Consider the following 12223-nt stretch of genomic DNA (forward strand, 5'->3'; position numbering starts at 1 on the left):
CTTCAGGAGGCCCCCCCCGATGAGCCGCCAAGTGCCCGCGATGTCCACTGGCCACGCTGCGTCCCCACAGTCGCCACGGGCAGCTCGGGTGAGGCAGCCCAGCTCAGCCTAAGAGGATGACAGGCCACGAGCCGAGAAGCCACTGGCACAATGGGGTTTCCTCGGCACACCCCTGATCCGCCACTTCCTGGCCCCTTGTGGCCTCAAACCCCCCCAGCCCCTCACTAAACCTGAGTCGGCTCCCCAAACCTGGCCATGCAACCCTGGCAGCTCCTCCACGTCCCCACGGGTCCCCTGGTTTAGGCCGTGGAGGTTGGGCTGCAGTTGAGAATAGGGAATTTGTAAAGCATGACCAAGGACCTGTTTTATTTTTTATTTCCCACACTCCCTAGCCTTGCTCAAAGCTAAGTGGCAAATTTGATCAGGTTCCAGCCTTGGGACAAAGGTCATTTCCCTTTTAAGGGCACTGGTGACCATGACCCCATTATCTCCCTTTGCACCCTTGGCGCGTGCACAGCTGCGGCTGAGGTTTCCGCAGGGCGTGCGGCCATGTGGGCCGTGCGTGCAGCCCATCACTGGACTCAGCCCCGCTGCTGCCTTCTCCCACTGGGCCTATGGCTCTGATGCGTCCCCTCCCGTTGGCAGTTGCATGCGTCAGCAGGAGCCTCCTGTTTTGTTTACTGCTGTCCCCTCTGAGCTTCGCCGTGCAGGTCCTCTCCTGTCCTTCCCGCATCCCTGCGTCCCTGCATCCCTCGCCCTGCCTTTCCCAGTCTGAGCACAGATCCACATTTTTACTGAAGCTCACTAATGTGGCAGGATGGGTTAAGACCCTGCCTGCAGCTGCAATGCAGCTCCTGAGAGTGCTGGCCAGGCACGTGGGGGACCCGTTGCCTCCGTGTCCCCGTGGACCAGAACCATGGGAGGCTCGTCCTTCGCTCACGGAGACACATGCTTCCCGGATTTCCTGCTACGGTCCTGGCTCAGCTCCCCAGCCCAGGGCCAGGAAGTTGGACCGTACTCCAAAGCCCTCATTTCCTAGGCCTGGTCCCAACCTGTGGGTGTACACCACCACCAGCAGCAGGTCCGGGGAGCTAAAGGCCCTGTGATAACCTCTGCAGCGCAGCACTCAGCCAGGAAGATGTGTCCTTGCCGAGCAGTTCTCCCCGGGACAGCCTGACAGAGCTCTCCTTCTGCCCTCGGGTGGGTAGATTTGGAGGTCACAGACAGGAAGCAGTTACTAGGGTTTTGTTTTTGTTTTTGATTTTTTTTTAAAGGCAGTATTGTCGGTGATGGCTAAGAGGAGGCTATTTTTTCCTAGTAAAATAGAGGCTTTTTTAAGGTGAAAACCAACCCTTTTAATAAAAATGGTTGGTTCTTTTCCCAAAGAAGAAACCAGTTTTGTGCGTGTAGCGCTGTTAATTGGTTTGCTTTTTAAAATACATATTTGACTAAAAATTTTCCCACATCCTTGATTATTCTCACCCCTGCCCCCCCAAGGCTGCCAGCTCTTTTGAGTATCAGCATGCAAATGCAGCCAGGGCTTCTGAGAAAGCCAGAAGGAAGTGCTCTGTCTCCACGTGGCAGGAGGAGAGCGCCACGTGGAGGGAGTCCCTTCTTAACCCCCTCGGCAGCAGCCAGGCCTGTGTGGTGCACACGCCCGTCGATGTGCACACACCCGCGTGCACAGACGCCCTGGACAGGTGTGCCCGTGCCGAGAACCGCCAGTGAAGCAGCCGGGGCACAGGCGTCCCTACTGAGTGGAGCGAGGGAGTCGGAGTTCAGAGACCCCGGAGTGGGGCCGTGCTGCTTATTCAGCATTTCTGACTCAGATCACGCCTCGATTCACTTTTTCCACTACTCACTGGTGCCTGTGGCCACCCTCATGCAGGAGTTCCCCTGGACCCTCTTTCTCGCTCTGATTGTCTTGTATCTTTTTTTAACGAGAAAGGGCTTTGGGAGGAGGGTAATCGAGACCTTTGGCGCTGTCCGGCCCAAGGCCGAGGCAGCAGCGCTGGTGCTGGTGCGTGCTCTCCCTGGGCCAGGCTGTGGCTCGCGCTCGCTCGCTTGGGCGGGGATCGCCGCCTCCCCCTCGTCCCGTTCCGTCCGCTGTCGGCTTTTCATTTGCTCCTTATTTTCCCATTCTTTTGCTCTATGTTCAGTTTGTCATTCTGCTTTATTTTGGTTTAAAAGAGGAAAAAGAAAAAAAAAAACTAAACTGGAATCACATAGAAATTTTGTTAAACTTCTTTCATGGTGCTCTGGGGCCCAGCGTGCTCCTGACCTCGCAGCTCAACACAGCACCGTCTGCCGAGTGGCCTGTTGACCCCAAGACCGAATAAGTAAGAAACTCGCTTTCCAAGCGTGCTGCCCGCCCCTTCTTATCAGTGTTTCAGATGACCAGCGTCTGGAGCCCTGGAAGATGTCCACGATGGGCCGTAGTCACATCCGGGGTTTCTGCCCAGGAAAACTCGTCATTGGAAAGCAAACAGGCTGTCATCAGCCTGTCATCTAATCAAGGAATTTAGAGGGAGGATAAAACAAAAACAAAAAACCACCCCGCCAGAGCTCTGCCTCAGGTGGAGCTCGCCATGCGGGAGGCTCAGGATGGTAACCGCCTAGGGGTCACAGCCCGAGAGGGTGGTGCTAACTCAGCACCGGAGGAGGACGAGGGATGCCGCGGTCCAGGCTTTGGTTTTAGTTTTGCTAGCTGAAAAGCCCTACAGCTCCGCAGCAATTCCTTTTTGTTTCGTTTCGTTTTGGTTTGTTTTGCTTTATTTTATTTTGGTATTGCAGTGGGTTCCCTCCTAGGTAAATGTCACCAAATGTAGACTCCGGGAATGGCCTGATCCCCTCTGCTTGCACCCCTGAGCCCCTCCGCTCCCTAAATAAGTGCTCAGCACTGAGCACATGTCCAAGACTCCCAGTGGCACTGTGTGGGCCGGGTCTCTGCACGGAGCTGGGCTTCCATCGTTCCATGCTGAGTCTCACGGCCCTAGTTCGTCCTTCATCTCCCAAGGCAGGGTAACCCTGGGCCTGGGCAAGGCTGATTTAGCAGCTTCTGAGAAGGTAGAACCAGGCCATGCCCCACTAGCCACCTCCTGCCCCGATTTCCCTGGGCCTCGGCTCAGGATGGGGATAGAGGGCACCAGCAGGAGCAGAGAGCCCCCCCCCAGCTAAGCGTGCCTCTGTTTCTTCTCTCCCCACGCAGTTGCCCCGACTCCAGAACAGCCCCTGCCTCACCTTTCTGACCAGTTGGTGATCGTCAATGAAACAGAAGGCGACGCCAAGCCCGTCAAGAGCTCAGCCAGGAGTGCAGAGGTGGAGACAGCCAACCTGTCCCCCAGCCTCGTCCCCGCCCAGCAGCCCACCATCTCCCTGCTCTGTGAAGACACTGCCGACACGCTGAGCGTCGAGGCCCTCACCCTCGTGCCCCCGGTGGACCCCCACAGCCTCCGAGCCCTCACTGGCCGTCCCCCACCTCCCCCACCAGCTGCAGCGTGCACAGGGACCTCGGACCATGAGGCTGTGCGTGCCGAGCCTGTGGGCCCTACTGACAACTGAGTCCGCATCAGGCTGTCCTGGGTGTGTGCGGCCCGCCGGCAGGGACCCAGCGTAGGCGCACCCACGCTTCTCCATGGCCCAGCGACCATCTTGGTCCCCTGGCCCTGTGCTTCCTTGAGTCACAGAAAGACCACACTCCGTGTGAATGCCTTTTCCATGTCTGTAAGAGCAGGCCAGCTGCAGAGACGCCCCAGGAGACACGGGACATCGATGGCTGCCTCTGTCACCATCACCATGTGCAGAGAAGAGCAGGACATAGTCCTACCTACACAGTGGGTAGAGATTTGTAAAAATGCAAACTTGGATAAACATCTCCTTCAGCTATTTATTTCCGCTTTTAGTAGCAGGTGAAAGCATTTATTTTAAAAGCATCTATTTAAAAAGACAGACAAGCAGATGCCCCCCCCCTTGGGGCTGCTGTCCTGTTGCAGGGGTGACTGCGCTGCCCGGACTTCACTCTCCTTTCCCTCGAGCTCCTGATGCTCCGCCATGGACGCTCCGCGTGGCTCCGTCTCCTTCACTGCATCTTGTTTCCGTGTCACGGACCGAGCAGGCCTGGGGAGTGATGAAGTACCTGCCGGGAGTGCTTGGCTTCTTTTCTAAGCAACGATGAGGGATACTCATATTCTCAGTACACGGAGCTGAGCGGGTTCAAAGTTCGTGTCACGGCAGCCGGGAGGCCCCCAACCCCTGAATGTGACCTCCCCATGCGGGGCACAGGGGCCGGTGCAGCCAGCCCCGCTCAGGACGCATTCGCCATCTCCACACGAAGCCTAGCAGGTTCCCAGCTTCCTCTACCATCGTCACCTGTCTGTCTAAGAAGACCACCGGAGACTGCGAAGCCTCCAGACTCGGCGGCACGATGGTAGTGAGGCACGGGGGCCCGGCATTGCCTGCCCCAGCCCCACTGTGTTTCCAGAATGAGACCACAAGAGCCAGTGTCAGCCCACCACAGGGCAGGGCCTGGAGCCTGAGCCTGACCGTCCTTGTCTCTGCTGCCGGGCCGGGACACGAGCCTGCCTCACAGCAAAGCCCACCGTTCTGGCTCCACTGGGACGGGGCGCGGCAGGGAAGGACAGGGACATGTCCTGTCCAGCGCTACGCAGATGCCTTGGTAGGCAGACGGCTAAGCAGCCGCTCACCTCTCTGGGCATGGTAGACCCCCAACAACTCTCCAGGCATGCCCCCCATGCCCCCCAGGAGTGTGAACACACACAGTGTCCGTGTCCCCAAAGCTTGGCTGTGAGGGGGGCCCGAGATGCTCAGAGACCCCACCATCCACCCCCTAGAGGAATGTGGTCCTGTGGCCTCTGCCACACCAGCTGTCCCGCCAGGCCCTGCCAAGGTCACTGCAGTGTAACGCTCCTTCTGAGGGGGTGGGGCACGGCTGTCCGGCCATCAGGAGCCCTTGGGCAGTCTGCCCAGCCGGCTTTCACAGCTGCGGGCACAGGCCTGTGGCTTTAACAGAGCAAAGACCCAGCTTGGGAGGAGGCCATTTAGGCAGGAATTCCCCGGGCCTGGCAGGGAAGGACAAGCCGTGATGGTCAGCTGAGCCCTCGGGGAAGCCGGTCAGTGGGTTAGAAGGACCCTGTCATCGGGCACGGGTACCTGTGCCCCAGCAGCCAGCAGGTCCTCCGCTTGATCCTTTAGAGTGGGGGGGTGGGGACCAAGGATCCGACCTGGTGCGTCCCGGCCAGGCCAACCCCAGAGCCGCATACCTCTGGTTTTGGAATGACTGCCTTTGGGATGGCAGAAGTCAGAAGGCGTGACCGGCCCAGCGTTCTTACTGGGGGCGCGAATCGCAGCTGCAGTAAGCTAGGCGAGGCCCCAGGTTCTCTGGGGACCACTGAGCAAGTGAGAAAGGTCTGGGGCCGGGGCTGGACCCAGGAGGACCTGCAGTCGAGTAAAAGGCACCAGCCAATCAGGCCAGGGCTTCCAGCCTGCACTCCTGACCCGGGACAGTCCTGGCCAGGGGCTTGCCTCAAGGGTGTGGGGCGGGGGCTCCCAGACTCTCGGCTGGCCTTCATGCTAGGAGGTCTGGGAATCCAGAAGGAGGAGCCAGCCCCACCCAGATCTTGCTGGCGTGGTGGGGTGGGCACAGCTGTCCCCAGCAGCGGGGGCATTCCCCGTCAGGCCTTTCCAGGCAGAGCACATTGGGTCTGTCGTCGGCCAGTGAGAGGGAGAGCCCACAGCGGGGGCCGGGGCCTCTGACACACACCAAGGGTCAGAGTCAGAGGTCTGAGGACAGCCTCCAAAAGCCCACCAGCCTGCCGTTTCCAAGTCCTGCAGAGAGCACTTAGAGCCGCACCCTGGGCCACCCTCTCGGGTCCACTGTTGGGGCCACTGGGTTTGCCTAGTTCGGGAGCAGGGTGTGCCACTGGAGCTCCTAGGCCTCGGCTTCAAGAGTCGTCATGGGGACGTGCCTGTCCCTCTCCACTCTGAGGCCTGAGCATGCAAGGGCACCTCTCCTACCAGGGCAGAGACTGGTGAGCAGCGCCAGCCACAGCCTCCCCCAGCCCAGAGCCTGGCACCACCAGGTGAAGAAGCGCGCTAGATGGCCCCGAGGGCCCTGAGACGCACTGTGTGAAAAAGGCAGGGCTGGGCTGAGTCCGATCTTTTCTAGATGCAATAAATCTGAGATGTTTAACGTAGCCGCGTTGATGCTGGACGCACACTGTGTCTTCAGTTCCTCTAGGCTGAAGCTGTGTGAACAGTTCTTGTCCCGGGAGGACTGGGCGGGGAAGCGGCGTGCTCTGAGCCTCGGGTTGTCCTCGGGAAGTACCTGCTTTCACAGCGTGACTCAGGCTTCGTGGGTACTGAGCACAAGGGCGGACATGAAAACTGGAACTTCTTTGTAAATTTGAACTTGGCAATAAAAGACACAAAAGTTACCCAGGATGTAGCAGCTGCTCCCTGGCCCTGTGGCAGAAGGCCACGGCCTGGCAAAGGGGAAGGTTCTCGGCCACCTGACCCTCATCCTGTCCCTGTCCAACTGCTACTCAGGTGGGTATGGCAGCTGAACCCCATCCCTGCCCTCCCCAGGCCTCCTCCCCACCTCTGGGTTCCTGAGAGGTTGGCGAGGCCAGTACTAGTCCAGGCCAGGGAGTAACATGGGATGCCACCTGCTGCTCTTGGGGGGTTACCCCGCCTCCCCCAAGGGCCGTGAGCGTGGCCGCACCTGCAGTCGTCCCCCATTGGGCAGGGAGCCCCGAGCTGAGCCCAGCAGGCTCTGCCCCTGTGGAGCGAGACAGCTCCAGCCCTGCCTCACAGGTTGAGCACAGCGGGGGGGGGTGCTGGGCTGCGGGGGCGAGCAGGGCTCCCCACAAGCATGGTCAGTGTACTGCCAGTGGGCACAACTCTGGAACACTCCACACGCCCTGCAAGAGCCCTGGAATTCCGTGGGGTCACAGGTTCTCAAAAACGAATGCCACTCTGGCTTAAACCCACTCCCACCACCACCTACCCCATCCCTGGGAACTTCTGGGTCTTGAGGATGAACCAGGTTGAGTCTAAAATTCACAGGCATCCCCTCGTGCCCAGGTTGAGGTGATGCCAAGAGGCGGCTGCAGAGCCCAGGCCCACACCGCAGCCGGAAGCCCCTTCCCACCCAGCCTGTTCTGTCAGTTCAGTCCCTTACACCACCTCGAGCCTGGCCCTCCAGAGGCTTGGGTCAGGTCCCTGCTGCAGGCCACGTCCACTAGGATTGGATGCTGGGCCAGGGCCCCACCAGCAGCTGACTCCATGCCCACGGCAGCCCTGCCTCGCGGGCTCGTGGGCGTTTACACGACTCGGTGACTTCCGTCTTTCAAAAGGGTCTTACTGGAGCATACCCTGGAGGTGGGAGATGGCCACACGGTGGGCAGGACCAGGGGACAGCAGCTATGGGATTCAGCCACCTCCCTTCCCACCCCAAGTCTCCAAGCCCCGGGCCAGGCTTGGGGTGGAGAGACAGGGACAGCTGCCACAGAGCTTCCCCACAGCAGGGCGTCCCAGTCCCACAGGTCAGGAAGCAGACCCCATGGGGCTCGGCACCTGCTGGAGGCCCCGGGCGGCCTGCCTGGGGCCTAACCACACTGCCCTGAAATCCGGGTGCTACCGGGAAGGAGGTGCAGTGGCCATGCACAGCAGACAGTGGTGGGGTCCTCTGGAATGGTCCACTCAGACCCAGACCCAGACCCGGACCAATCAGCCAGCCCCTGAGAAGACTCTGGCGGGCCAGCAGGGGCTCGGTGCTAGGCAAGGGCGGCCTTTCTCTGCCTTCCAAGCTCTTAGAGAAAAAGCCCACCTTTTCTTTGGGAGGTGGAATCTGGAGACGGATGATGCCTGATTTGAACTCCCGCTGGAGTTCCTCCCAAGGTGTTCCGTCCCCTGCAGTAAACACCACGGGTCGCCGTTGTCTCTACGGACAAGGCACAGATCTCTTACTGGAGCATACCCTGGAGGTGGGAGATGGCCACACGGTGGGCAGGACCAGGGGACAGCAGCTATGGGATTCAGCCACCTCCCTTCCCACCCCAAGTCTCCAAGCCCCGGGCCAGGCTTGGGGTGGAGAGACAGGGACAGCTGCCACAGAGCTTCCCCACAGCAGGGCGTCCCAGTCCCACAGGTCAGGAAGCAGACCCCATGGGGCTCGGCACCTGCTGGAGGCCCCGGGCGGCCTGCCTGGGGCCTAACCACACTGCCCTGAAATCCGGGTGCTACCGGGAAGGAGGTGCAGTGGCCATGCACAGCAGACAGTGGTGGGGTCCTCTGGAATGGTCCACTCAGACCCAGACCCAGACCCGGACCAATCAGCCAGCCCCTGAGAAGACTCTGGCGGGCCAGCAGGGGCTCGGTGCTAGGCAAGGGCGGCCTTTCTCTGCCTTCCAAGCTCTTAGAGAAAAAGCCCACCTTTTCTTTGGGAGGTGGAATCTGGAGACGGATGATGCCTGATTTGAACTCCCGCTGGAGTTCCTCCCAAGGTGTTCCGTCCCCTGCAGTAAACACCACGGGTCGCCGTTGTCTCTACGGACAAGGCACAGATCTGAAGGCGCTGGCTACAACACGCTCTCCAAAAGTAGCCCAGCAACACCTCACTAGTGATGCAGCGCTGTGCATCTGGCCAGTGTACGGCCTTGCCAGGTCCCTTGTCTAAGTGAAGAGAAGAAGAACAGGGACCGAGGGGCTGTGTCAGGGGCCTGTGGGCGGGGCCTGCAGGGGCTCTTGGTGGCAACACACCCAGTGACAGCTACCGTGCGCAGCCTGCCCAGCCCAGCCTCGGACCTTGGGTCTCTAGGCCTCCAGTTCTTCCAGATCATGTATGTGCCCCACTCCGGCTGGACGTGACCTGCTCTGAATCACCGGGCCGGCGGCGGGGGTGCTCACCCAAGGGGAACCAGGAGCCGAGACCTGGTACCGTGTGTCCGGGCTATGTGCCCAGCAGTGAGAGGCAAGTGAGGGCAGGGGTGGTGTCCGAGTGGCCGCAGATCCTCGACGCGAGGGGAAGACCGGTTCCCAGCCACCCGCCTGCTGGAAAGCCCCTTCCCCTCCTGTCCAGCTTCTTCGTGGCACTTCAGCGCAATGGGGAAAAAACCCTTAAAAGGAAGATGGGTTCTGAGTCATCAAACTGGGCACATGTGGGGCTTCCCGGGAACCCGTCCACGAGGGGCCCGTGCGATGGTCTTTGCTCCAGTCTGCTCGCTCCCAGCTCCCAGCCTGGGCTGCCTCGTCCTCCCTCCCCGTGGTCACCTGGGCTCCTGGGCAGAACCTGGCCCCTTAGCCTAGCCCACTCCCCAACCGGCGCCAGGTGCCTCCTGGCTCAGCCTGAGTTTCTCTGAACACTTAGCGGTGCCCACCAAGACCCAAACTCTCTCCTTGATCCTTAACTTACCTTTACATTCAGTTTATTTAAGAGAGAGACCAGGGCCAACAGGTGCTGGACTCCCAAATGGTCAATTGTGGTTCGAAAGCCGGACCCGGTGGCTTGAAGTTCATGGGTTGCATGTGCATGCATGCTCAAAATCCCGAGAGGAGGGACCAGCAGTTGGCGTGATGGCTATGTCGCTGGACTTCCACGTAGTTGACCGTGGTTTGCATCCTGGACCCGGTGGCTTAAAACTCACACCGGGTGCGAGTGCGTGCATGCCCAAGATCCCGAGAGGAGAATGGAGGAGAAGGGATTGCAGCATGGACAACCCCCAGGGGGTGATTTCCCGCTTTCTGTCTCTCTCTGTCTGTCTGGCGAGTGCACACGCCCTATAGCGAAACCTCTCAAAAAAAAAAAAAAATCCCCAGAGGAGATGGAGGAGAAGGGATTGTGGTGTGGTCATGCCCCTGGGGGGTGATTTCTCACTTTGCCACTCTGTGTCTCTCCAGTGAGTGTACATGCCCTAAGGCAAATACCTCTCAAAAGTAAGTAAATAAGTGTAAAAATAAGAGAGACACTCTACCACTGGTAAACAGAAAAGCAAGGTCTCACTGCAATTGTTTCTTAGGGCTCTCGTCGCCGATGTTCAGAGAGCGCCTTTGAACAACAGACATGTCCCCCTCAGCGCTGGAGGCCAGAGACCCACATCAGGTGTCCGCAGGGCTGGCTCCTCTGGAGGCGGAGGGGCGTGTATTCGGGGCCAACTCCAGCTGGCCAGACGCTGGAATTTTATAACGACCCCAGTCAATTCTAAAGGGCAGCTGCGATGGTTCATTGTACATGTCAACCTGACTGAGCTCCCAGATGCCCACACAGCTAGGAAAGCGTTACTTCTGAGCGTGCCTAAGGATGCTTCCAGAAGAGTTTGCAGTGGGAACAGTAGACCGAGTAATGCAGCTGGCACCACTCAGTCCTCTGAGGTGCAAATGACATAGGGTGGAGGAAGGGAAGCCTGCCCTGTCTGAGCAGGGACATCTACCTTCTGCCCGTGGACACTCGCCTGCTGGGCATGAAGTCAGCTCAGCGCCAGCCTTCCTGGCCTCCCACTTACAGAGTGTGGGCGGTGGGACCTCTCGGTCTATAGTCACACGAAGCAATCCCATAATAAACCTGTCCGTCTGCCTCCCTGTTTATCTGTCGCCTATGATTCTGCCTTTCTGGAGAATTCTGATACAACAGCCAGGATGAACAGCCAGGCTGGCCCATGTCTTCCCAGCCCCGCCACACCCCACCTCTGCCTGCCGCCTTTCCCTGGAGAGCCTCGCTCTGCACCTGCGCTCCTCACCCTCCTGGTGCTATCCTATGAGTTCCGGTCAAGAGGCTGTTCTTAGTCGGGCCTGCTTTGCACTGCCACAGGGCCCACCTACTTCCTTCTGGCTTGTCACACCTTCTTCCATCATTGTTCGCCGTTCAAACCCCATTGTCTTTATTCAGAATCCAGGGACAGCACCTGAGAGGAGGACAGAGTGTAGCTGGCTCCAACGGGTGTGGCCCAGGAGAGCCGGGCAAGGAGCCCACCAGGCTCTAAGCCCTGCCGTGTGCTCTCTGTGGACCTGCGTGGGATGGGCCTCAGGGCCATCGGGTAGGGCAGGAGCTCCAGCATTAACGCCCTGACCCTCTGGTGGCTGTGGTTGTCCCAGGGCTTGGACAGCCTGACCGGGGCAGAGACAGCTCTGGGAGCTCCAGCTCTGAGAACTACTGCTTTGGGCAGAAATTCAGAGGCCCCCATAGGGCGGGTGCATGAGGTGGGAGGCCGTGGGAGCCGAAGTGGACAAGGCCACACTGCCAAACCAGAGGCTGGAAGCCACTGCACAGGGGCCAGATCCGAAGGGGATGTGTGCTCCAGCAGACAGACTGTGGACCCCAGCTTGCCTCCTGCAGGGAGGGTGCAGGATGCACCACTCGGCTCCATCTGGCCTGCACGATGGTCTGAGGTCTCGCTCTGCAGCCGGCGCCCTCCGACCCTGCCAGGAGAGGACACACCACTCTGCTCACCCTTCAGCCTGCACCCTGCCGAGGCCTGCGTGGCCCCTCCCGACCGCACTCTCCCTGCAGGTCCCAGAAGCTGCTGACCACGTCATCTCTGAACCCTTCAGAGCACCCCAGGGCAGAGCTCCCAAGGCATTCCGTCCCCTGCAGTAAACACCACGGGTCGCCGTTGTCTCTACGGACAAGGCACAGATCTGAAGGCGCTGGCTACAACACGCTCTCCAAAACTAGCCCAGCAACACCTCACCAGTGATGCAGGCAGGAGAGCCTCGCCACCGCCTCCCAGCGCCCTGTCGGGTCAGCTTTTAAGCCCTTCCTGAGGGACCAGCAGTTAGCGTAATGGCTGTGTTGCTGGACTCCCACATAGTCGATAGCGGTTCGCGTCCCAGACCTGGTGCGGGCGCTGGCTACAACACGCTCTCCAAAACTAGCCCAGCAACACCTCACCAGTGATGCAGGCAGGAGAGCCTCGCCACCGCCTCCCAGCGCCCTGTCGGGTCAGCTTTTAAGCCCTTCCTGAGGGACCAGCAGTTAGCGTAATGGCTGTGTTGCTGGACTCCCACATAGTCGATAGCGGTTCGCGTCCCAGACCTGGTGCGTTAAAACTCACGCTGGGCATGTATGCGTGCGTGCCCAAGATCCCGAGAGGAAAACGGAGAAGGGATTGCAGCGTTGCCATCCCCCCAGGGGTTGATTTCTCGCTTTCTGTCTCTTTGTCTGTCTCTGTCTGTCTGGCGAGCGCACACTCCCTATAGCAAAAACCTCTCA

The 12223-nt window shown here is 59.6% G+C and overlaps 1 protein-coding gene across 5 annotated transcripts in view; it reads left to right on the top strand.

The window, feature by feature from the left end:
* CLEC16A (C-type lectin domain containing 16A) overlaps window positions 1-6457 on the top strand; it is a 222993-nt gene extending 216536 nt beyond the window's left edge. For all 5 annotated transcript variants that reach the window (XM_027771062.1, XM_027771064.1, XM_027771063.1 and 2 more), the window contains one exon: window positions 3209-6457. In XM_027771062.1, the coding sequence (XP_027626863.1) occupies window positions 3209-3561 (353 nt within the window). In that variant the 3' untranslated portion in view covers window positions 3562-6457. The remainder of the gene's footprint in view (window positions 1-3208) is intronic.
* Window positions 6458-12223: the final 5766 nt, after the last annotated feature.

This window comes from Tupaia chinensis, unplaced genomic scaffold (assembly GCF_000334495.1).
Source record: "Tupaia chinensis unplaced genomic scaffold, TupChi_1.0 Scaffold000182_1, whole genome shotgun sequence".
Taxonomy (NCBI): domain Eukaryota; kingdom Metazoa; phylum Chordata; class Mammalia; order Scandentia; family Tupaiidae; genus Tupaia; species Tupaia belangeri.